The sequence below is a fragment of the Cebus imitator genome, unplaced genomic scaffold (assembly GCF_001604975.1).
Source record: "Cebus imitator isolate Cc_AM_T3 unplaced genomic scaffold, Cebus_imitator-1.0 Scaffold80, whole genome shotgun sequence".
NCBI classification, from domain to species: domain Eukaryota; kingdom Metazoa; phylum Chordata; class Mammalia; order Primates; family Cebidae; genus Cebus; species Cebus imitator.
Window position 1 is genome coordinate 8465171 of NW_016107395.1, and position 24459 is coordinate 8489629.

Here is a 24459-nt window from a genome sequence, read left to right on the forward strand (position 1 = left end):
TAACTATTAAAAGATGATGTAGACATATATATTTGACATATTTTTATTATAGAAAAGCAAGTAATAGAACAGCATGTATATGGTATGTTTCTATTTATGTAAAATTATTTACATGTGTGTATAGAAAGATATCCATTATATGGTAAGCACCCAATAGATAGTTTGTTGATTAACAGGGTTAATCTTACAGTGGTAAACCCTAAGGTGAATTTTAATCCCTTCTTTTTCTTTTTCTATATGGTTTTATTTATTTTTTCAAATATTTTACAAGTAGGAAAAAAATTTTTTTTTAAATAAAAAGCACACAAATAACATCGTTACCTCCCTGCATGTGACTCAGTAACACATAGTCTTGACATCCCATTCATCACTCAGTTTGGATTTCATTTGCCTTTATCTTCTTGTTTCAGGTTTTCTCCTGTTCCAAAGCCCAAGTTCCTGTAGTCCCAGCTACTACAGGAAAGCTGAGCTGGGAGAATTGCTTAAGCTCAGGAGGCTGAAGTCAACCTGAGCAAAATAGCAAGACTCTGTCTCTCTCTCTTTTTTTAAGCCCAAGTTTTAGAGATAAAATGATTTATAATTTGAGTGAGTAAAAATAATCTAAGATAACAGTGCATATAGTAACTTCTATAAAGTTAGGAAGAAAAAAAGATTTCACCTTACTGTGTTTTCATTCAGTGTTTCTCATACTTTTCTACTTGGACAGCTTAACAGTTCAGAAGAATGTACTTGAGAAAGTATCAAGAAGGTCTCCACAACTTCAAAATTGTTTTGAAGCGTCTTATGTTTGACCTAAACAATTATGAGATGTTTGCACTGTATTCCATAATATTACACATTTTTAATGCAAAATGAGGTTTAAAATTAACTACCCTGGAGTAAATTGAGTTCCAAGAAAAAGCTGACTGCATTTTTTCTTGCGGTTTTGAGTGCTTGGTAGGCTAAGAAGGTGGGGGTGCTCATCCTAGCTAGAGAAGCAAGTCAGTCTTCAAAGTGCAGTTTGTAAAATCAGCATCATCTATAGACCAGTTGCTCTTGTGAACCAAGGCTTCAACTCTGCCAGGGTTTCTCAGCGCCTGATGGAAATCACAGATCAGGGAATGGAAACACATGATGAAAATGTCACAGAAGGTGTTCGATTTTACTTTCTGTTACTTTAAAAAATATTGTTTATTTTAACTGGTTATTTTCAACATTCTAAAATTAAAATCTTATTTTAAAAAGCAAAATACGGATTGATAAGGTAAATAAAACATAGTCACTAAGGACTCATTAAGTAGTTTAATTTTGGTACACAAAAAGAAAATCAGGGATAAAACTGAATTTTTTTTTTATTTCAAAAGACAGTGTTTCTGCTGATCTTATTGGTCAAGTCTGTCAATATTATACCTTTACTACAAATTTTTTGTAAAATTTTTTACAGATGCTTACTAGCAAATGAACAAGCCCCTATATATCCATAAATCACCCACAATATGAACTTTAATTTTAAAATAAGATATTTTTCTTCCTCTTGAAGGATAGCAAAAGATGATTTATAGTATGTATCTACCCCAGGTAATAATGTTATTCTTTAAAGCCTGCCTTTTTTCTCTTAAGAAAACTGTTCTCACAATTTTTTAAATTAAAAAAAGAAAAATTTATAATAAAAGTCTTAGATAACTCAAAATCTACCCACAACCTTTATCACCGTTTTTGTTTTGAAAGGAAAAAATTATTACCCGGTATACTTCAAGATGAGGCAGGAGTGGAGTAATAAAGATACCAACTGATGAACATTAAATTAAAACCACGTGAAAACTTAGCAAGACTATTAGGACAACAAAATTAAAATTTGAAAATTAATCTTTTAAAATTTGTGGCAACTGAGCAATCAAGAAAATAAATTCCATGTTGTGCTGCTTGTTCAAAAACTAAAATAATATTTGCTTTTGCAGGAAAGTGTAGCTGGAGCTGACAGTCTGGGGAATGTTTTCAGAGCTAAATAAAACTTTAAAAGGCTTCTTATTCTTTTGCAATTATTCCTTTCTTGGGTTCAGTGAAACGTGTTGAGTCACAAAGAATGATCTTGTTTTAGTTTTCTTTCCCCCCCAAAACACAGTGCTATTATAAAATAAAAGTTATACAAAAAATTAATGTACTTCTAGCAAAGGGGGCATTTTTAAAAAAACGAGTGTTTTTTGTTTTTGTTTTTACATTCAAAAGCAACTCAATGTAGTAAATTACTGTATCTGAATATCCTATTTTTGCACCACATTTAAATTGCTGGAGACTGAAAAAGTAAGTGCCAATGCTTGATTCAAAAAGATATTTATCACATTCTCTAAATTGATGGGAAGAATACACAGACACAATAGGGATTACAAGTCTCTTTGATGGAGTCTCCCTGATTTGAACCTGTTTTTTCCTCTTTCATGGAACAAGAGATAATCACCCTGAAATAAATATTTCCCCCTTTGAAAAATGATGCAAACAAAAGATAATTGGGCGAAATAAGTCACTGCATTCATAGTTAAGGTGGGAAATAATAAATAAATACAAACAGATAAAACACTAAGATTATGTCTCTTCACTCTATTTTCAAAAGGAAAAAGGTAATGAGTAGACACCCACTTGTAATTTACAAGCTGAAGTCTTCCTTTGACAACCCACAGATCAATTAAATCCTCTTCAAATTAGTTTTGATGTGTTAATGTGAGTCCCCCCACCTCCCTAAGTTTCCACAGACCATGGCTGGGTTTTTATGCTGGCTTTCTACTGAATTGTTTCTAGCGTTTTGTTGCATGTTAATACAAGGTCATTTAAAACTATGTAAATATGGAGAAAAGTAACTCGAAAGTAGATTATTTCCTGCTATGCTTTATTTTCTCACACCGTTTCCTGCCTTCTACTAGCTAATAAAAAATAGAAAATATTTGAATCTTGATTAGTTTTTCCCCTTCCAGAGCTGTATTTGTAATCTTTAGCAATACTTAGATTATCAAAATATAGCAAATGACCATATTCCAAGTTCTACAACCCATTCAAAAACACCTAGATTTTATAAATTGTTAACCTTAATCTGTCACAAATACTTAACTCTAATACAGAGTGACTAACATTAAAGAGAGAATATTTTAAATTTATGACTGGGTAATTCTTTTCACATATGACGGAATCCAAAACAATACCTCAGTTTTATCTGACAGGGAATTACTGTCACGTTCGCCTCCCCAATGCTTCCTGTTGGGGGTGAGTGGTCTATTCTTCAGCATGACAAAGTCTGATTTCTGAATGGCTGGTAGTGTCAAAGGGCCATTAGTATGCTAAGCCTTTTAGTGGCATGGGATAGCTCCATTCTGCTTTCCTCAATTGTTGCAATTGGGCCACGTGACTAACTGATGATTTCAAGGCAAGCTTTGGAATCTTGATGTCTTCCAGAAATTAATACTCCTCCTGGTAATAAAATCTATTGACTATTAGTGCTCAACTTTTAATGCCTGAAAGGAGGTACAGTATTAGTGAAACTCTCAAGGATTGAGAAAAGAGAAGCAGCAAACGAAATGTTAGCTTCACTCATAATTAGGTTTTAAGAGTTTAAAAAGGCAAGTCTAATCTGTTTGGAGAAACTGCTGACAGTTCTTATCATCCTCTTCATTTTTAAAATTCCAATAAAGATGATAACAGACAGCAATTTTTAAAAATTGAATTAAACTATTAATATTTTATAGTATCTTTTTTATAGTCACCCCTTTATTGTTCAGCACTATTTCTTTTTTATTTCTTAAAACATTTTTTATGCTTATTAACTCCCAGAATCCACAGGAAAATGGAATAAACACAAAACAATCATTTGAAAATTAAAGGAAGTGAACTAGATGATTTCTGATTCTATGCTGACTGTTTTAGTACATCTTATACTCATGCTACACTTAATCTGCAAGCCAATAAGTTTGTTGAAATAGCACATTTATTTCCAAAGAATATTTGAAAGGTGACACACTTTAGATTAGTTTGCAAACGGTTCCAAAGGAGGAGACTAGATGGCAAAACTGAGCAGTTTCCTGGCTTTGCAAGAATGAAATCTGTATAGTGCGTGTTATTTGCTTAGAAAGATATTTCAAGAGTATCAGCCGCATATATACTCAAAAGCAGAGAGAAAATACCTCCCAAATTTCAATGCGCAATGTTTTTTAGATTACGGAAATTTAAATTATCCACATATTTGCTTTTATTTCTCATGAGTTAATAATTGAGAACTGAACAAATCTTGTTACTTCTGTGTCCTAGGTTAGCAGAGACTGGTTGGCTTTTCAGAAAGCCTGTTTCTGGTTGTTTTTTTTTTTTTTTTCTCCCCTGTGCACACAGCCAGACCACACATCCCTGCCTCTCTTGCAGTTAGGTATAATTATGTGACTGAGTTTCAACTAATAGGATGTATTTAGCTAATAGGATGTGGCTTCACTGCCAGGTCTGGCCTATAAAAGTCTCTTATATGATCATTTATGCCCTTTTTCCATCTCCCAGCCTCTCTCAGAACACAGTGACTTTGAAAACTTAGGATGAAGACGACTGAGCTACAAAATAGAAAGAGCCTTGAAACACGTTCCAGAAACACTTGAGAGGAGAATCACCAAACAGGAATACGTATATTGGACTTTATGTGAGTGAAAAAATATATATCATTTTTGAACTGTTACACATTTCATATTGAAACTAAAAAACTGCTGAATATAAGAAATTTTATGACATTGGTTTTAGTGGCTGGGTATGAACGAGGAAATGGATACTGCAGGCTGGAAAGATAGAGACTCATGATATCCTGAAGCAAAACACATGGTAAAGCTGCCTCCAGTGAGAACTTGAAAAAAGTCAGTGGAACCGCAGAACCTGTAGCATCAGTGGAAGTGAGTGGGAAAAATTAGACTGATTGCTTTCAGCAAGCTATCACAAGAGACAAAAGTGCTCAGGAAAGAATGAACTGGTTTGCAAACAGAAATAAAGGGGATAAAGAAAGGGTAGAAATATGGTTCCTCAAAGGACTGGAAAAGTTGGCTTCTTTTAAACTTTGGGGAATAGAAGATAACACTGAGAAAAAAGGCTCTGAGCAACAAAGGGCCATAGGGTGACTTTCTGTCCCAGTTTGCCCAGGATAGTCATGGTTTATAACTTGTTTCTGCCTAAATATTAATAGTACTAATACAACTCATTCTGAGCCAAATAAACAGATTACAAGTGTGGCCTTCCTATCCAAAGTCCAGGTGCTTTTAAGTTAGCTGGCCGGGTAAGAGAAGAGAAAAAGGCATATCATAATAAAGTTACCTACTGCTGTGTCACAAACCACCCTAAGCTTAATGGTTTAAACACAACCATTTATCTACTCATTTTTGTGCAATTGGGAAGAAGCTTAGTGAGGATGCCTTGTCGCTGCCCCACAAAGGATCTCTTAGCTCTATTTATCTGGATCTCTATTCACCATAAGTGTCAAAGAAAGCAAAGAAATAAATGAGGCTTGAGAGCTATGTCTAAGGACTTTCGGATATGGTTACTGAAACATGGAACTGACTGAAAAGCACATAAATCAGAAAGCTACTATGATTCTAAAGGAATTGAATTGTCAATATCATCACAAGCCCAAACTTGCATACCAGGAGAGAGTGGTAAACATGGTCCACAACTAAGAAGTACACACTTCCGGTGTATCTATGGAGGATAGGACATGCAAATATTTCTTAGAGGCCAGGATCTAGGAACCATACAGAACAATGGATAATGGAATTCCTACCAGAGAAAAGAATAAGGATCTAGTCAAGGTTCAAAATCTTCATAATGCCTGTGCATCAAAATTTCTAAATTGCAAAGATCTACCAGGGACAGTGGCTCACGCCTGTCATCCAAGGCAGGTGGATCACCTGAGGTCAGGAGTTCAAGACCAGCCTGGTCAACATGATGAAAACCCCTCTTTACTAAAAATACAAAAAAATTAGCCAGGTGCAGTGGCACACACCTATAATCCCAGCTACTCGGGAGTCTGAAACAGGGGAATCACTTGAACCTGGGAGGCAGAGGTCATGGTGAGCCAAGATCATGCCACTGCACTCCATCCTGGGAAACAAAAGTGAAATTTCTCAAATAAAAAACCAATTGCAAAGATCAATGAGAGCTGGATATCTTTCTTTTTCTTCCTAAATAGATGTGTCTATTGCAATTCCACCATTGTAATTTGAGTGGTGGCAGTGGGGGGAGTCATATAACTTGTCCTTTTCTAGATCATGGTAGGCTGCAATTTGGTACATCTACACAGATAATGTATGGATGGAGTGTCTGCTTTAAACTTTGGTTTATTTATCTTAGGAAGGGGATGAGGGTTTTCTGTATGTAAGGAGAAAAGAGAAAAAAGATGTTGGGTGATGAGATGATCAGGCTGTGGCAGAGGCTTTTATGTGTTAACCAAAGTCCATTTCCTTTTCCGTCAAGGCACATAGATATGCCATTTTTCCCAAAATTACCTTGCAGTTATGTGTGACCGTATGACTGAATTCTGACTAATAGACTATGAGGAGAAGTGACATACCCAAGTCTCATCCATAAAAACTTTCCACACCACCTGCATGGCATCTTTTCTTCTTGGCTTATTGAATGGAAAGATCTCCAAGGACCTTGAGAAGGATGGAGCCTAGTTTTCTGGCCTGATAGGGAACACCTTCAAGTGTACTGACATATGAGAAATATAAATATATATATATATATTTTGACACATAATCTTGCTCTGTCACTCAGGCTGGAGTGCAGTGAAGCAATCTCAGCTCACTCCGCCTCTTGGGCTTAAGCAATTCTCAGGCCTCAGCCTCTTGAGTAGTTAGGGCTATAGGTGCACACCACCACATCTGGCTAATTTTTGTATTTTTAGTGGAGACAGGGTTTCACCATGTTTTCCAGGCTAGCTTGAACTCCTGGCCTCAAGCGATCCGACAATCTCGGCCTCCCAAAATGCTGGGATTACAGGTGAAAGCCAACTCATCTAGTCCCCAGTGAAATAAATTTTTATTGTGACGAGTCACTGAGAATTTAGGGTTTATTTGTTAAAGTAATTGTTAACTAATACAAGGAAATCGAATGTACCAGAGACGAATGTTACCAGAGTCACAATGACTATAGGTGTAATATTAGTCTTATTTATAATCAGTAAACGCAATTGTGTTCACTGTCAACAAACTTTTTTAAGTTTTTATTTTCTTTTAGGGGTTCAGAAGCAATATAAAACCTATACCTCTTAGGCAAATGTTGGGGTATTTACTTGGTACATACTCTTTCCTGTGGCACTGGTCTCTTCTGAAGGGATGGGTTTGGCTTCAGCAGCCGTATCCAATCAGTGCTACCACCTGTCCGGCTGATTGACAGGGGTGGAAATTTGACCCAAGATGAACCAATTTGATTCCAGCTCCATAGGATTTTGGTATTGGGAAACTACTGTGCAGGAATTGAGCAAAACTAAGTCATTGTAGTGGCAGGATCCTAGTGTGAATTCCATAAGCTTCTGCTGATTGATGGGTAAAATATATGACCAAAATTTGTTTTGAAATACTCCCAGAAAAAAAAAAAGTTTGAAGAAGATATATGCATACATATGCATGTGTGTTAATTTAAAAAATAAAAACAGTATCATTAGTACACATGTAGTCATCAACAAGCTTCAATAATTATCAACATTTGCCACTCATTTCTTATGTTTACATGCACACATACATGCACATTTTGTTTTTGAAGTGTATTTCTCATATGGTTAAAAATTCATATACTGGATACTGATGGACTGGCTTTCATATCTTGTCTGTCACTTTCTGGAAGTAACCAGCTTGGGTGAGTCATTTTATCTTTTGTGCAATTCAATATTCTCATTTGCAACACAAAGAAAGTATTTATACTTACATTTTAGAGATGATTAAAGATTAAATAAAATATGTGAAGCCTTTACTATGTTATTAAAAAATAAAATAAAAGATGTAAAGCCCTGAGTATATTATTAAAGATCAAATAAAATATGTAAAGCCCTTAGTATGTCCAGCACATAGTAGGTATATAATACTTGTTTTCTAAAAAATAGTGCAGGTTAAGCACGGTGGCTTATGCCTGTAATCCCACTTTAAGAGGCCAAGGCAGGCAGATCACTTGAGGTCAGGAGTTCAACAATAACCTGGTAAATATGGTGAAACCCCTACTCTGCTAAAAATACAAAAATTAGCCAGGTGTGGTGGTACGTGCTTGTAATCCCAGCTACTCGGGAGGCTGAGGTAGGAGAATCACTTGAGCCTGGGAGTTGGAGGTTGCAGTGAACCGAGATCATGCCACTGCACTCCAGCCTGGGTGACAGAGCAAGACTCTGTCTCAAAAATATAGATATAGTGCCATGGTAGAAGTTTATATAATATATAGTAATGGCAAAAAGAAAAGACTGATGGATACTTCTTGGTGGGGAAATTAAATGAAAGAGCAACAGTTAACTTAGATCTTTAAGGTTGCATTGGAAATTTCTAAAAAACGAGATTGCTTAGAGGGTATCCAAGAGAGAAAAGTGATAGCATTTTGGGTACATACAAGGATACAGTGAACATTTATGATTTTTTTGATTGTCCTGCATGTAAATCCCATTTGTATGTTTGGGGAATTACCATCTTATGGATATTAACAAGAGGTGGAGACTGCCTCTTACCAAGAAACCTGAAAATGATACATCCCCTTTCCCATGTCCTGTGCAGCTAAGATATAAGCATATTACCCAGATTCAGGAATTGAGATATATTTGCCTTGGATTTTGGAGAAGGAGCCACTGGGCACCCAGGGCAGTGAAGGATCCATTATTGAGATAGGTGGCAGTAGCGGTGGCAGCAGTCATAGTTTTCATGGACAGAAGAAGTCATGGTTCCAGAAGTGTGGTCTAGGAAGCTGTGCATCCTATATTTAACACAATACTGAAGTCCTCACTGGACTAGTTTTGTGGCATGATTTGGCTTTGGTCCTGTTTTCTGCCTAGTTTCATTTATTATTGCCCTGTGAAAATTTAGCTCAGTTCTTCAGACCTCTTGTGATTCAATTTCCTACTCAGCATGTTTTTAATAACTTCCTTTACTGATGCTCCACTGACTGAGCTGTCTGGGATCTTCGATAACTTCCTTTCTATAACCACAATAGGTTTCTCTTGCTTACAACTAGGAGTCCTGACAGATAAGAAAGTGGAGCAGGGTAAGCGGTTTGGTAGTAAGTGGTAGGCGTGAAGATTGGGAACTTACAATTTTGGATAGGGTGGTATGATGGAATTCTGCCAGTTTGCTATTAGATTTCTTCCCTACCTTTCCCTGCTCTACTATTTATAACATACAACTTCCCCTGGGTTCTCTTGACTTCTGGCTTCTAGCTTACATTAGCTAATGGGAGGCACCAGCAGACTGGAGAGTAAATTGGCTACTTATCCTTCCTTCCCCTGCTTGGGGTGGGGTTATCCTTGGAAGTGGTTGCATAGTTTTCCCCATGATTTTGGTTTCCGTTGGACAGCATCTCCTTCCCTGATCCCAGCTCCTGCCACACAGCCCTTGCTGTGGTTTCAGATCCCATTGGCTAAATCAGCTTTAGAGCTCTGGTAACACCACTTATTTCCTGTGGTGTTTTAGCTCTTTGGGGTGATAGCAGATGTTGCTCATTCTAATATCTGCGTTGCTTCATGATCTTTCTTGTTTGGTTTCTCAGAAATGCTATCACCTGTGTAAACAATTCCCCTAAATTAGATGTCCTCTGTTTGAATTATCTGAAGGAGTTTCTGTTTTCCTTACAAGACATTGACTGATATATACGTCAAGGAAAGCCTCACTGAAAAGGTGACATCTGATCAAAGACTTAAAGAAAGGAGGATGTTAACCATGTTGATATGGGGGGAAGTGTATTCTAGGCAGAGGAAACATTCCATGCAAAAGCGCTAACCTGAGAACCTGCCTGGTGTGGTTAAGAAAACAACAGAAAGAGGAAGATAAAACTAAAAGCAGATGTAAGAGATCAACTCTGATGCTAGGACCTACTGGAGGGTACGGAGCAAAGAAGGAAAATGAATTGCCTTACATTTTTAAGAAGACTACTGTGGCTGCTGTATTGCGAATATGCTATAGGTCGGTAAGGATAAATGTAGAGAGACATATTAAAACACACTTGCAGCATTCCAGGCAAGAGATGATAGTAGCGAGGACCTGTGTGCTAGCAATAGAGGTAGTGAGAAGTGGTCATATTATAGTTATACTTTAAAGGTAGAGTAAAATAAATAATGTGTGTAGTGATGTCTCATCATGGTCCTAATTTACATTCCTCTAATGGCTAATGATGTTGAATACCTTTTCGTGTGCCTATTTGCCACCTTGTATATTCTATTCAGTTAAATGTCTCATATCTTTTGCTCAGTTTCTAAATGGCAATACTTGATTATTTTTCCTGTTACATTTTGAGAGTTCTTTATGTATTCCAGATAAAAGTTTTATCAATATGTAGTTCACAGATATTTTCTCCCATCCTTAGTTTCTCTTTTCATCTTCTTAATAGGATCTGTCACAGAACAAATGTTTTTAATTTTGATGTAGTCCAATTTATTCATTTATTTTTGTTTATTTATTTGTTTATTTTTGAGACAGAGTTTTACTCTGTTGCCCAGGCTGGAGGGCAGTGGCATGATCTTAGTTCATTAACTTCTGTCTCCTGCATTCAAGCTATTCTCCTGCCTTAGCCTCCCAAGTAGCTAGGATTACAGGCATGTGCTACCACATCCAGCTAATTTTTGTATTTTTAGTAGAGACGGGGTTTTCACCATGATGGCCAGGCTGCTCTCAAACTCCTGACCTCAGATGATCTGCCCACCTCAGCCTTCCAAAGTGTTGGGATTACAGGTATGAGCCACTGCACCCGGCTATATTCATTTTTTTAAATGTATGGATTGTGCTTTTGGTATGAGGTTCAAGAACTATTCACCAACCCTATGTCCTAAAGATTTTCTCCTGTTTTCTTCTAAAGGGCAGGCTTACCGAAAAGATCTTATATAGGTGGTTTGGGGTGGGATGAGATCTAGTCTACAAGTGGAGGGATTTGCTTTAGACAGAGGCATGAATAGTTCATCTACGATAATAGGAGACCAGATAGAGTATGTGAGTGCAGCTGCTGGTAAGTGATAAGGTAGTGGGTATCTGAAGAAGTCTTTTGATTGCTCCATTTTTCTCAGTGACGTAGGAAAGCCATTAGCAAGAATTGAGAAATGGAGAGATTTGAGGAGCGAGAACAAGGTGTGAAAGATCCACATAATAAGTTGAGAAAATTAATGGTATAAGAATGCAAACAAGTTTAATATAATTGCCAAGTAGCAATATGGCCAACTTAAAGTTTATGGTCAAGTGAGACAAATCAGTATGGTTTGACACTTTTCTACAGTCCTGTTCACTTGCATGGGTGTAGTTGCAGAACAGAAAAAGAGTTGGATTTAATTTAGAGAGAAATAGGAGAGTCATGAGTAGAAGCATAATAGTTGGCCATGGAATTCAATCTGGATAAGAGAAGAGAGTCCTCATTGAAGGAGTAGAGAACAGGGGAATGGTAGTAGGATTAATGGACTGGCATTTCTTGTGGAATGAAATGATAGAGATCCAGGCTTCTTCCATACCATTATTCTTTCTTCACTAAGTATAGATATTGTCCTCACATTCTGAGTTTTCACACTTACCTCCAGGCAGCAGGATAAAAGAAGTAAAAGGAAGGGAAAAGAGGTGTGACTGCGATATGTATTTAAAGGAGGTTTCCCAGAAGTTGTCACATGATACTGCCCCCCCCCCCCCCGTATTTCAATGGCCAGAATCTAGTCACATGGTTACTCTTAGCAATAAAGAAGCTGAAAAATAAAGCCTTTATTCCAGAAACCAGTAAAACAAACGAAAGAACAAAAACAGGCTCTATTACCAACAAAAAAGGGGAGGAAATATATTGGGGCAGGAAATTACTACATTTCTTTGATTTTAAGATGTCTATTTTCCCACAGTTTACTTCTGTGAAATCAAGATATATAACTGCTACTATGTTATGGTTCAATTGCTGCATTTTTTTCTTTCTTAATAGTACAGAAAAAATGGTGCCTTTTACAGCAGATGACATCTGTTAGAAGAAAGATGGTAGTATATCTTGCCAAGGCAGAGATACTGAGGGAAAGAACAGATTTTCTTGGGGCAAGAGAAAGGGGAGAAATAGAATTAGCTTGGTTTTCTACATGTTAAGTTTGAGAATGACCTACATTCAGTTGAAAATTTAGGGCTGAAACTCCAGAGGGTGATGGAGCATGTTCTGAAATTTATATGGGACAATTCCTTGAGTTCTTAGGAATTTGATTATTTGTACCTCTTGTTTTCCAAAAATAATTTCAAGTAGCAGTTCTTCACTATAGGTAGAAATTCTTTCATTTGTTGCCAAAGCCTCAGCTGCCCTGCTAGATGTCATGATAATTTTATAAGATGACAAGAATTAAGTTTTTCAAATAAATTGGCAGTGAAAAATGAGATGTGATTAAAAAAATTAGTTTGTAGCCAATAAGTGATAGTGGAATTTTGTCATGTCTATAGTGATTGTATGTTACACTTCTGATAGAAATGTCTGGTTTTACTTTACTTTTTCTAGATGCTTTACCAAAGACTCATGTGCAAGGGGAAAAGTTAAAAACAGACAACTTTGGGTCCACTGTAACTTTCACATGCCATCAGAAAGTCTAAGATAAATGTTTCTTTTCCCATCATGGATGAAGTGCAAGCAAAAAGTAAAGTCAATTTACATTTTAATGCTCCTATTTGAAGTAATAAAATGGTATTTGGACATTGGCATTCTACTGTGCTTACTGGTAGAATGTATAGTTTGGTTGAAGTTGTAAAAAAAAAAATGCACACAGCAAATTATTTCTGTTTCATTCTCAGGTCTATATCCTGTATTTGAAATGTGAGAAATAAGGAAATGAAAGAAGTTATTACATTTTTTTAATGCAAGCCTGGTAAAAGGTAAATTTATGTTTTTGGGTCTCTTGCCAGCAACATGGATCTCCTATCCCCAATATCCCACCGAGTTCTTCAGGAAATGACACCTGATCAAAGATGAAATTTCAGAAACCAATAAGATCTGTACCCCCAAGAGAAAAATCACATTAATTTGTATGAGCTTTTCCTAAGCAAAAATAGCAAATAGAGATAGCACTTTTTTTTTTTCATTTTTTGACATTTTAAAAGTTGCAATTACTTTCATTCACTTATTGTATACATCGTTTGGAGTCTACTGTATGTGAGGGACTAGGCTATATGTCAGGTAAATAATATCAAAATCAGATATGATCCTTGTCTTCAGATTTACATTGTAGAGAAAGTGACGATGATAGTGTATTAAAACTTAGGCATGAGAGGTGGTATGAAGAAGGAAGATATGATGATAGGAGCATCTACAAAAAGAATTGACATAAAGGGAAGTCAGAGAAGTACTTTTCACAAAAAAGCATCATCGGAAAAGATGTTTTTGGAGGTGGGACATCCAAAAACATCTTGTCTATAGTGATTGTATGTGAAACATCTTGCAGAACAAGAGGCTTTGGACACTAACTAATAGAGGTTTAAACAATTCAGTCATTTTACTATCTCATGCAACAGGAAATTTGGAGGTATTTTCATCAGGGTTGGTTTAGAAGTTGTTTCAGGATTGGCTCAATGATGTCAACAAAGCCCTGCACTCTTTCCTGCTCTCTATTCCTCCACCCCTTCTTGTTAGCTAAGTTCTTCTGCTTGTCCCCTCAAGTTCAGAAGATGTCACAATTCTAGGCATTATGTCCTCATAGAACTGCATTCAGAGGCAGGAAAAGAGGTATTTCTTCTTGCACGTCTCTCTTTTTTTTTTTTTTTCAGGAGTCTTCTTTCTTAAAAGGGATTTCAGATCCCATTGTCTTTGGACATGTTCATGTGCTAGCCGTAGGCGCTCATGGGAAAGCCAATATACAGCAACCTTAATCTCTATCGTAGGAGTCAGGATCTCTCAGCAAGGGTGTTAGAGGTGAAAAATGCCTGTAGGATGTAGTTTCTACCACGGGGAGTGACTCTGAAGGTTGTGACCACAGCTGTGATCTGAAGGGCAAGGAGGATGACTAGAGAAAAGGCTAAGAGGTGGACTCCACTAGTCAACACCCTGTGAAAGGCTCTGGAGCAGCACACTGAAATAACAAAATAGTATTTGGACCTAGACATTCTAGTAAGCTTAATGGTACAGCCTATGGTATAGGTGAAATAGTATAAATAAATAAATGCATATATCAGGTTATTTCTGTTCCATTCTTAGGCCTATATCCTGTATATAAGTTCAGAAAGGACCTCAGGAATGGAGAGTGGAGGGAATCCAGCAGAAGGTGAAAAGAATCAAAGATTCCACTGGAGTGCTGGCAGTGCTGATGTTGGATTACAGGCTGTTTGAAAGACAAAGAGATTAGAGACTCCACGCTTTCCTGGAGAATTCAGATCCATGGAAGCAGGGGACCAGAATAGGTGGGAGGTGGAGAGGTTGAGCTTTGGTTGATAGGGCCAGTAACAGGGCTATAGTAAGTTGCTCTATGAACATTGGGACACATCACATTACTCCTTGGCATAGAAAATCTTTATTAAAGTTAACCCAAACATCAAAGCCGCCCTTGGGCTTAAAATTTCTCTCAGAAATAGAAAGCCCAGAAAAAGCTACCCACAAGTATGGCCAACTGATATTCTGACAAAGGAGCAAAAGGGACTCCATGAAAGAAAGATAAGCTTTTCAATAAATAGTGCTAGAGCAATGGGATAGCCACAAGCAAAAACCTGAACCTAAACCTCATACCTATTAATGGAAAACTTAACTCACAAAAGTTAACTCAAAATGAGCCAAAGACTTAAATGTAAAAGGTAAAACTAAAACATCTTTTGAAAGAAAACAAGATAAAATCATTAGGACATAGGATTGGAGAATAGTTCTTAGACATGACACCGAAAGTGCAATCCATAAATTTAAAAAATGAATAAACTGGACTTTATCAAAATTAAAAATATTTGTTCTGTGTCAGATCCTGTTAAGAGAATGAAAATACAAAGTACAGATTGAAGAAAATATTTGTGAATCATGTTATCTGGTAAAAGACACACCTAGTATATAAAGTACTCTCAAAATATTACAGGAAAAAAAAACAAATAATGCTAATTAGAAAATGGGCAGAAGACATAAGATATTTAACTGAATGGAATATACAGATGGCAGATAAAAACATGAAAAGATATTCAACATTATTAGCCATTAGGGGAATGAATGTAAATTGAAACCGTGATGAGGTATTACTATACACTCATTATTTACTTTAGCTCAGCTGAAATAAAAAATAGCAATAATAGAAAATAATAGCAATAATAGAAAATGCTATTATAAATAAAAATAGCAATAATAAAAAATGCTAGTGAGGTTATTGAGAAACTGGATCTCTCATACAGTGCTGGAGGGAATGTAAAATGTTACAGTTACTCTGGAAAATAGTCCTTAATTTCTTTAAAAAATGAAACATACATGTATCACATGACCTGGCAATTGCACTTTTGGGCATTTATCTCAGAGAAATGAAGATTTTTGTCCACATAAAAACTTATGTTCAATTGTTCACAGCAGTTTTATTTGTAATAGCCCAAAATGGGAAACCACCAAAATGTTCTGCAATAGGTGAATGGTTAAATTGTGGTACATCCATACCATGGAATATTACTCAGCAATAAAAAGGAATGAACTATTGATACACACAACAACTTGGATGGATCTCAGGTGTGTTATGCTAAGTGAAAGAAGCCAATCTCAGAAGGTCACATACTGCATGAGTCCATTTACATAACCTCTCAAAATGTCAAAATTATAAAAATAGAAACAGTGTAGAGATCACTAGGGTTAGGAGGGCAAGTGTTACTAAAAAGGGTAGCACCAGGGAGATCTTTGTGAGGGTGGAATAGTTCTGTATCTTGATCATGGTGGTGTTTACACAAATATGCAATAGAATGACACAGGACAATACAAATACTTTATATCAATGCCAGTTTCCTGGCTTTGATATTGTACTAAAGTTATATGAGATGTAATCACTGGGGGAAACAGGTACACAAGACATCTCTGTACTATCTCTGCAACTTCATGTGGATCTATAATTATTTCAAAATGAAAAGTTTAAAATAAAATTTTCTCTGAGGCGTCTCTCCCCTGCCTTCCTTCGTCTTGTGCATTTCTCTTTTCCTGAGTATGACTTTTTCTCTCTTTCTCTTCCCCTTTCCCTTATGTACTGGATTTTCCTTTAATGGTCCATAATGCCAAACTAAGTCATTGCCCATCCTCCCATTGTTCCTATTTACTTAATGAAGATTATGTTTTCATGTGCTTAAAAAGGCAGGAAGGTACTAAGTCATTAAACAAATGTCTTTAAAAACAAAACCCAAAACTAACCTGCTTTTTATTTTATATAACTCAGTTAATCATTGTTCTTTAAGGTCAGAAGTCCACAATACAAACAGGTTTCCAACACTTGCATTGGAAGATAATTTTTGTTTTATATGCATGGAGCTTTAATATCATTCTTTGTGTCTATGGATTATGAACACACACACATTCAGGATTTACTGGGGAAACAGTGACATAAAATATTATGTTCTATTGATTCTTCGTATAAATCTACATGTCAAAAAATAATCCTTTGCCAGATTATGTATCCAGATTTTTCGTTTGGAAAATGTGAACATCACAACTACGGAATACCAAACTGAATACAGCCCTGTCTTGAGGTCTTGCAAAGTGAATTTGGCAATACTTTGGAAAAGTACTACTTTATGTTCTTAAGGACCCAAAGAGCTCTCCGACTTTTCCAGTGGGCTCAGCCCCAAATATTCTAATTTCTTCAAGAAATTACGAGTTGCAGGTGTTCAAATTTGCAAGTACCTTCTTTTGGTCTTTTCATTATCATTGCAAAACACCAGTCCTAACAACCAGTAAAGATTATACTTTATGGTGGTAATATTTACATTTAATGCACTTTTGCATTTCTTCCTATACATTTTTCGTCTTAATTCTTTCAACTAAACGTTTCTCCTCTTTTTTTAAGCCCCGTATTAAAAGGAACATCGCACAGAGCTTCGCTACATTGCGATTGCACTGGGTTGAGAACGAAGGAAGTTAGTCCCTTGCGGTGATCCGTCCTCTCATCCTAGTGTTTGCCTGCAGCAAGATGGCGGCGGTCTCAATGTCAGTGGCGCTGAAGCAGGCGTTGTGGTGGAGAAGGGCAGTGGCTGTAGCTGCCCTTTCCGTTTCCAAGGTTCCGACCAGGTAACAGAATTGTCACACTTCTTCTTCAAGCTTCTTGGGTTCGTCCATTTTTGCGGAGTCTCTGCTGGCTGAGTCCCGGAGGAGGCCTCGGGGAAAGCGTCCTCTGGTGACCCTTTTCTCGGGAGGGGTCGGGTGGACTAGAGACTGTCTGCTATCCACCGGCGCTGGCCAGGCGAGTGAGGGCCTGAGTGCGAGGCTGGGGAGGAGGACCTGTGGTTTCCTAGAAGCTTTTAGCTTGTGGCTGAGGGAGAGGGTCTGTAGGGAGGGTTTGCCTCCGGAGCTGCAAGCTGAACCTTAGCCCTCAGAGAAGGGGAGGAGTCTCACTGATTTCTGTCTCCACTTTCTGCGTCCCTTCCGTTTGACATCTGTTTGCCCACCACTACAGTCCTTACAGAAGGGTTAAATCACTGTATTCCTTACATGGTTTTAAGTGCTTTTAATTTGGTTTCTGCATAGGAAGATTTTTTGTTCATTAGTCTGCTTGAGAAGAAAACTTGTTTGGAATTCAGTGTTAGTAAAAATAGCACTGCTAGTAATATTGGCAGGTGAGTTTTAAAAGGCTGATGGTAATGCTTGGAGGTTTTACATCAACAGTTTTGTAAAAGCCTCACAGTGATTCAGGGATTGAATTGAGTTGCTGAGGGCTCTTTGCGTTCTTGAGAACCTAAAGTACTTTTCCAAAGTATTGTCAGATTCATTTGTCAGTTGATTGAGTTGTTAGTGTTTTTTCCTTGAAGCATTTTTGTGATGATTTTTTCTGCTGGATTACTTAGTCTTCCATTTTCTATTTTTTAGAATTTTCTTGAGTTTTTTATTATAGTACTAATACTATACATAAATACACACATTAGAACAAAGAACGGAAAAACTGGATGGAGAGATTTGAAGGGGGTAGGAGGGATGCAAGTGGTTAAAAGTTGAAAAGAATTTCTAATAGAATGCTAATTGATGTAATGTTAAATATAAATGGAATGCAGATAATTAGGATGAGTTAATTCGAAAGAATTTTTAAGGATGAATTTTATTAAGGGTTTTCAAATAGTGGGTGTTGGGTGGGAAACAAGAGAGTGTCCCAGTCGGGTCCGTGGCTTATGAAAAGGCTCGAAGGCATTAGTAAAACGATTACTAAATACATAAAATAGTCACTCAAAAATAAGGTGCTAAGATTGGGGAAAGGCAAATGATGTTTGTAATTAAGTGTTCCATATATGGAAAGTATTTTTCTAATGTAAAATACTCCACTGGTTAACTTAGAGCTCATATAGCAGCAACCAATTCCCCCGTACACATTATAGGGATTAATTGTGCATTCCCAGATAAAAATGTACTCATGGTAGCCCCAGAACTGAAAACAAGTTTGAAGGGACCACTGGTTTATGGCTAAACGTGCCTGTAAGTTTAAGTCACAGCCATTTTGTCAGCAATTATAGTAGTTGAAGTTAAGATGACATTAGATTTTGAGAACTCTGATGATAATTATTACTGCACGTCCAAACTTAAGAGTTTTTGCCTGCAAATGTAAGAGATTTGAAAATAAATCGTTTAATCATAAAATTAAAAAAAAACTTTAAAAAACATAACAGCAAAGGAAGTCATTTTTAAAATACAAATTAACACATTTATTTGTTTTCTGTGCCACATTTTTACCCCAAGAGCTTGTCATGTTCATCTTAATTTGAGGGAACTTTATAGACCTCTCCCTTACATACTGTTTGTTCTTCCTCCTTAAGCATTCTTTTCCCATTATGATTTGATAGTAATGAGGATCTGAAAAAGGTGAGTAGAAAGAACCAATTAATGGGGAAATCTACATCTAAAATTCATTTTATTGTAGTGCTTAGAAAAACATTTGCAAATCATGTAATATTTCAGATCACTTGAATAAAATATGGGAAATGGAATCAGTAAGATAAGGAGTGGAGTAGGGAACTGAAGAAAAGGAAGGATGCAGTTAGCTGCTACATTAACATATGAATTCAATTATAGTATATCAGTAAAAAGCAAAACAAATAATGCAACAACATATACAAACAAGAGGAAGAAAAAATTAATTTGGGTGATTCAGCTGATCTAGTTACTCATTGAGCTTGTGCTCTAGAGTTGGTCTCAGTTTCCATGTGCTTCTCATTTCATTGTACTGAATGTGAGGAGGGACAGAACAGGTTAAATTGTCTACTTTTTTTTGAAATGTAGTTTCGCTCTTGTCACCCAGGCTAGAGTGTAATGCACAATCTCAGCTCACTGCAACCTTCGCCTCCCAGGTTAGAGCAGCTCTCCCACCTCAGCCTCCCGAGTAGCTAGGATTACAGGCGACCCCCACCACGCCCAGCTAAGTTTTGTATTTTTAGTAGAGACGGGGTTTTAACATGTTAACCAGTCTGGTCTCGAACCGCTGACCTCAGGCAATCCACCCACCTTGGCCTCCCAAAGGGCTGGGATTATAGGCATGAGCCACTGCACCTGGCCCTAAATTGTCTTACATTTATCCTTACTTTCCCTGACTTTCTTAAGGGTTTTTCCGGGGTAAACATATTCAAAATGGATTTATCAGCCAGATGAAATGGCACTCTATTTCAAAATAGCAACATTTAAGATATTTGATGCAGTGATGTTATTTATTCATTTATTTGTGTTCATGTATACTTATCTCACCTAGTGCTGTATCATCACTTCTCAATATTTACTAGGTCTTGTGTTTTCCTCAAAAAAGGGACCTGTTTGTGAGGCCTATTTATGCCCTTATCTGTGGCTTTGGTCTGTTGCTGTATTTCTTTTTTCAGCATTAAATAAACTAGCATGAAATTGAGTCTTCAGCTCATTGGGGAATTGAATTGGGACCTCCAATTAGTAGCAGTCCTTAAGGTTGACAAGAATTTTGTGTATGTTAATACCTTGCTGGGAAATAGGCTCAGACCAAATATAGGACACTTAAGACCAATAGGTTCACTTCTACATCAGATAAACTGAATAAACAAATTCCTCTCCAAGGGGCAGCTACTTTTGCTATCTTTGTAACGCATCCAAGCCAAATTTTGAGAGCTTGAAAGGTTTCTAATATGTTCCTAATAGGTTTATTGTTTTGTTTCTTTTAATCTTTCCAAATGCCTATACTTAGTTTTCATCAATAGCAGGCATCTTTGTTGAATTTTTGTTAGAAAAATTATTATTATTATTTGAGATAGTCTCATTCTGTTGCCCAGGCTACAGTTCAGTGGTGCGATCTCAGCTTTCTACAACCTCCACCTTGCTCAGGTTATCCTCCTGCCTTAGCCTCACAAGTAGCTGGGACTGGAGTGCACCTGCTACCACATCCAGCTAAGTTTGTATTTTTAGTACAGACGGGTTTTCACACTGGTATTGAACACCAGGCCTCAAGTGATCCACCTGCCTTGGCCGCCCAAGGTGTTGGGATTACAGGCATGAGCCACTGCACCCAGCCGGAAAATGAAATATTTTAATATTTAATGTCTGGCACGTAAGCCTTCCCTAAATAAGTGATAATTTTATTATTGGTTTAAATAGCCTGAATATTTTTCATTTCTTTAATCGTGGTCATAACTACTGTGATAGATGGTATTATTGCTTAAAGTATTCATACCATTATCTGTAACAGGATGATATATCCAAAAACCATTGGCCCATTGACTTGCTTTATCCAGTAAAATGTTAGTGGAAATAATATGTCATGTCAGACAGAAGCTTTGAGAGCTGTCCTGTGTTTTGTCATATTGCTTTTCCCTCTGATGTGAAGTAGGCATACTTCAAATGAGATCTGCTCTTGTAGCCCAGATCTTGGAATGTAGACTACATAGTGCAAAGCAGAAACTGATTCTTGTTGCAAGATTTTGTAAAATATAAATTGAGTGAAAAATAAACCTTCACTGTAAGCCACAAAGGTGTTTGGATTGTTGGTTACCTAAGCATTGCAACCTATATGCTGATTCTATTTTGTATACACACATCTTTGCAAGTGAGGAGGTTTTAGCACATGGACCAATATATCAGCAGTGAAGTCACAAGCTTTTTGAGGACACAACCACCATATTTTTATTTATTTTTGTGTACTTCATGGCACCTAATGTAATGGCTTGCATGTAGTAGGTAAATGCTTATCTTATAGATGAATAAATACATATTTAGAGATGAGTGATTATCAGGAAAACAGGGAGCATTACACAGTATTTCTTTTAATAGCTTCATTAGTTATAGCCAGATAGGCACTAGCCTACATAAATATGAATATAATTTATGACACACATTCTTTGCAATTATTTGCAGTGTCTGAGTGTAGGCTATTCACCTAGAACTCTGTTACCTTTTGGATTGAAGTCTTATGAATGGATTTTGTACTCATACGTTTTGACAAGTGTTCAGACACTTCTTTTGTAATCAAATTTAAAAATGCAAGAGGAAATGAATCTATTTGGGAAAGGGTACCCTGGAACATGAGAACTTTTTTGAAGAAGAGTAACTATGTGAAGTTTTAAAAAGTTAATACATGGGACTTAATGGAGAAAGATGGAGCAACTTGGTTCCTGTATAATATCTGCTAAAAGAGATCTGTTTGGGGTGGGGTATACATAGAATTTAGACAGAATACAGATTGTACTGAATACAAACAATTTCAAATGGAAAAGCTTCTAAAACATATAGCTTGATAGAAGTTGAGAATCATTTATTCTGAGCAAAATTAATAACAAGTAACATTTATTTTTAATTTACTGTGTATCAGCTACTGTGCCAAGGACTTCACCTGTATTATCTCATGTATTTCCCACAGTAATCCTATCAACTCAGGTGTTGTTATCCTCATTTTTCAGATGAGGAAACAGGTACAGAAGTGAAATTACTTAAGTTTACATTGCCTGGAAATATAGACATCCTATGGTATCCATGAAGGATTGGTTCCAGGACTCTTCAGGGATACCAAAATCCACTGATGCTCAAGTCGCTGATTTAAGATGGTGTAGTATTTGCATATAACCTCTGCGCATCCTCCTATGTACTTTAAATCATCTCTGAATTACTTATGATACCTAATGCAATGTAAATGCTTTGTAAATAATTGTCCTGTATTGTTTAGGAAATAATGACAAAAAAGACTGTACATGATTAGTACAGATATAATTTTTTCCTTCCCTGAATATATATATATTCAGAGATGGAGTCTTGCTTTGTCACCCAGGCTGGAGTGCGGTGGTGCAATCTTGGCTTACTGCAACCTCCACCTCCCAGCTTCAAGCAATTCTCCTGCCTCAGCCTCCTGAGTAGCTGGGATTACAGGCTAATTCCAGCTGGCCCCGCCATGGCCGGCTAATTTTTGTTTTGTATCTTTAGTAGAGTTTCACTATGGGGTTTCACCATGTTGGTCAGGCTGGTCTTGAAATCCTGACCTCATAATCCACCTACCTTGGCTTCCCAAGGTACCGGGATTACAGGCGTGAGCTACTGTGCCCGGCACCTCAAATGCTTTTAATCTGAGGTTGATTGAAGCCATGTTGTGGAACCCATGGATGCAGTGTTGACTGTAGTCTGATATAGCAGTCTAAATGAATATGTTGACTTTTGCACTGAGGAATATTATGTCTGATAATAATCAGTTCAAAACCTAGTGTCCTCTGTTTTTTCTGCCTTTTAGCAAAGTGTCTTCTTTATTTGAGAGACTATGGGATGCTTTTATCTTTACTGTTGCTCCATGGTTCCATTTGTACAGTGAGAGTCTCAAATGCACAATTAGTTTTTTATTTTTTTAAGCTAATAATTTTGTTGCCCTAAATTTTGTAATTATTTCTGGTGAGGGACTTTCCATAGGTGACTTGATTATTATACTTTTTTACCTACCCCCTTAAAAAATATGTAATGTATGTATTAAATAGGATATACTGGACATTTTTTTTTCCTGTTTTCTTATTGATTGCAGTGATCATTAGGAAAATTAGTTGAATTCTGTTGCCTTTAAAAACGATTAAGTGTCTTAGTGTCTGTTATGCTTTCTGAGTTCTCGTGTCTGCTTTTTAATAGTGTTGCATTCTTCCTTGACTGGTCTGCTTCCCTTTAGCAGTTTTAGCACCCCTTTTTCATTTATCATGGATTTGAATGTCAAACAACTAAATCTATTAGAATTTTGTGTAAAACCAAGTATGCTTAATGAAATTCTGATGATGGCAGAAGTTTACTTTTTGTGATTAAAGACTTGAGCCCTTTTAAAATTAACAAATACTTATATTTAATACATGAGCTCTTATGACTTTTCTTTTTTAGCTTGTAGAAGTCCAAAGATCCTGACGGAACCTTATTGTACCTGAATTATGCAGTGACCACATTCTTCGTAACAACTTTCATCTAAATATTTGAATAGTTTAATTAACTATTCTAATATTTTTCTTTTTTCAACAGAGCAATTTAGAATTCTTGCTTCAAGTTCTATTCTGTTGTCTGTTACTGAGTATTTTGGTAGGTAAGTACAACTTTAGGTAATTTAGAACTAGTTAGTTGCTCAGATGTGACCATTACTTTTTGTCTGGACTAACTAGACTTAATTTTTCCTTTATGGGATCATTCTTTAGTTCACTGGTTTTTAAACCCTTGTTGTGCATCAAAATTATGTGTCATGTGCCTAAAAAATTCAGATCCCTTGGCCCCAGTCTGTATTGGTTCAGTAAGTTTAGGTTGAGACTTAGTTCTATGGTGATTCTAATGGGAAGCTAGAGCTGAAAACTGATTTTTTTTTTTTTTTAAGTTTCCATATTATATCTTGTAAGACTTAGGAAATACATTTTCCTTGGGAGAGGTCAGGGAGATTTCCAGAAACAAAAATTCTTCCAGTTTTGCATATTTTTCTAATCTAAATTAAGTTTTATGCTTTTCACCCATGCACATAAGAGGTATTTTGTTGGAGAAAGTTTCCTTAGAGGGAAAGAAGGCATTTTGACAATTTTGGAGAAAGCAGGCCATATTACTCTCTCTCTCTAGAGACTCTTGTTCTTCCTTTTGGAAGGGCTCAGGTTTAATATAGCACAGCTGTTGAACTCTGCCCTACAAAATTTTAAGAAAGTTTTTTCTTTTAAAATGGAAAAGGTTTTT

At 36.6% G+C, this 24459-nt stretch overlaps 1 protein-coding gene across 3 annotated transcripts in view; it reads left to right on the forward strand.

Annotated features, from left to right (window-relative positions):
* The first annotated feature begins 17236 nt into the window (after positions 1-17236).
* The window catches only part of NDUFS4 (NADH:ubiquinone oxidoreductase subunit S4), a 115922-nt gene continuing 108699 nt past the window's right edge, over positions 17237-24459 (forward strand). For all 3 annotated transcript variants that reach the window (XM_017533209.2, XM_017533212.2, XM_037740187.1), the window contains exon 1: positions 17237-17376. In XM_017533209.2, the coding sequence (XP_017388698.1) occupies positions 17279-17376 (98 nt within the window). In that variant the 5' untranslated portion in view covers positions 17237-17278. The remainder of the gene's footprint in view (positions 17377-24459) is intronic.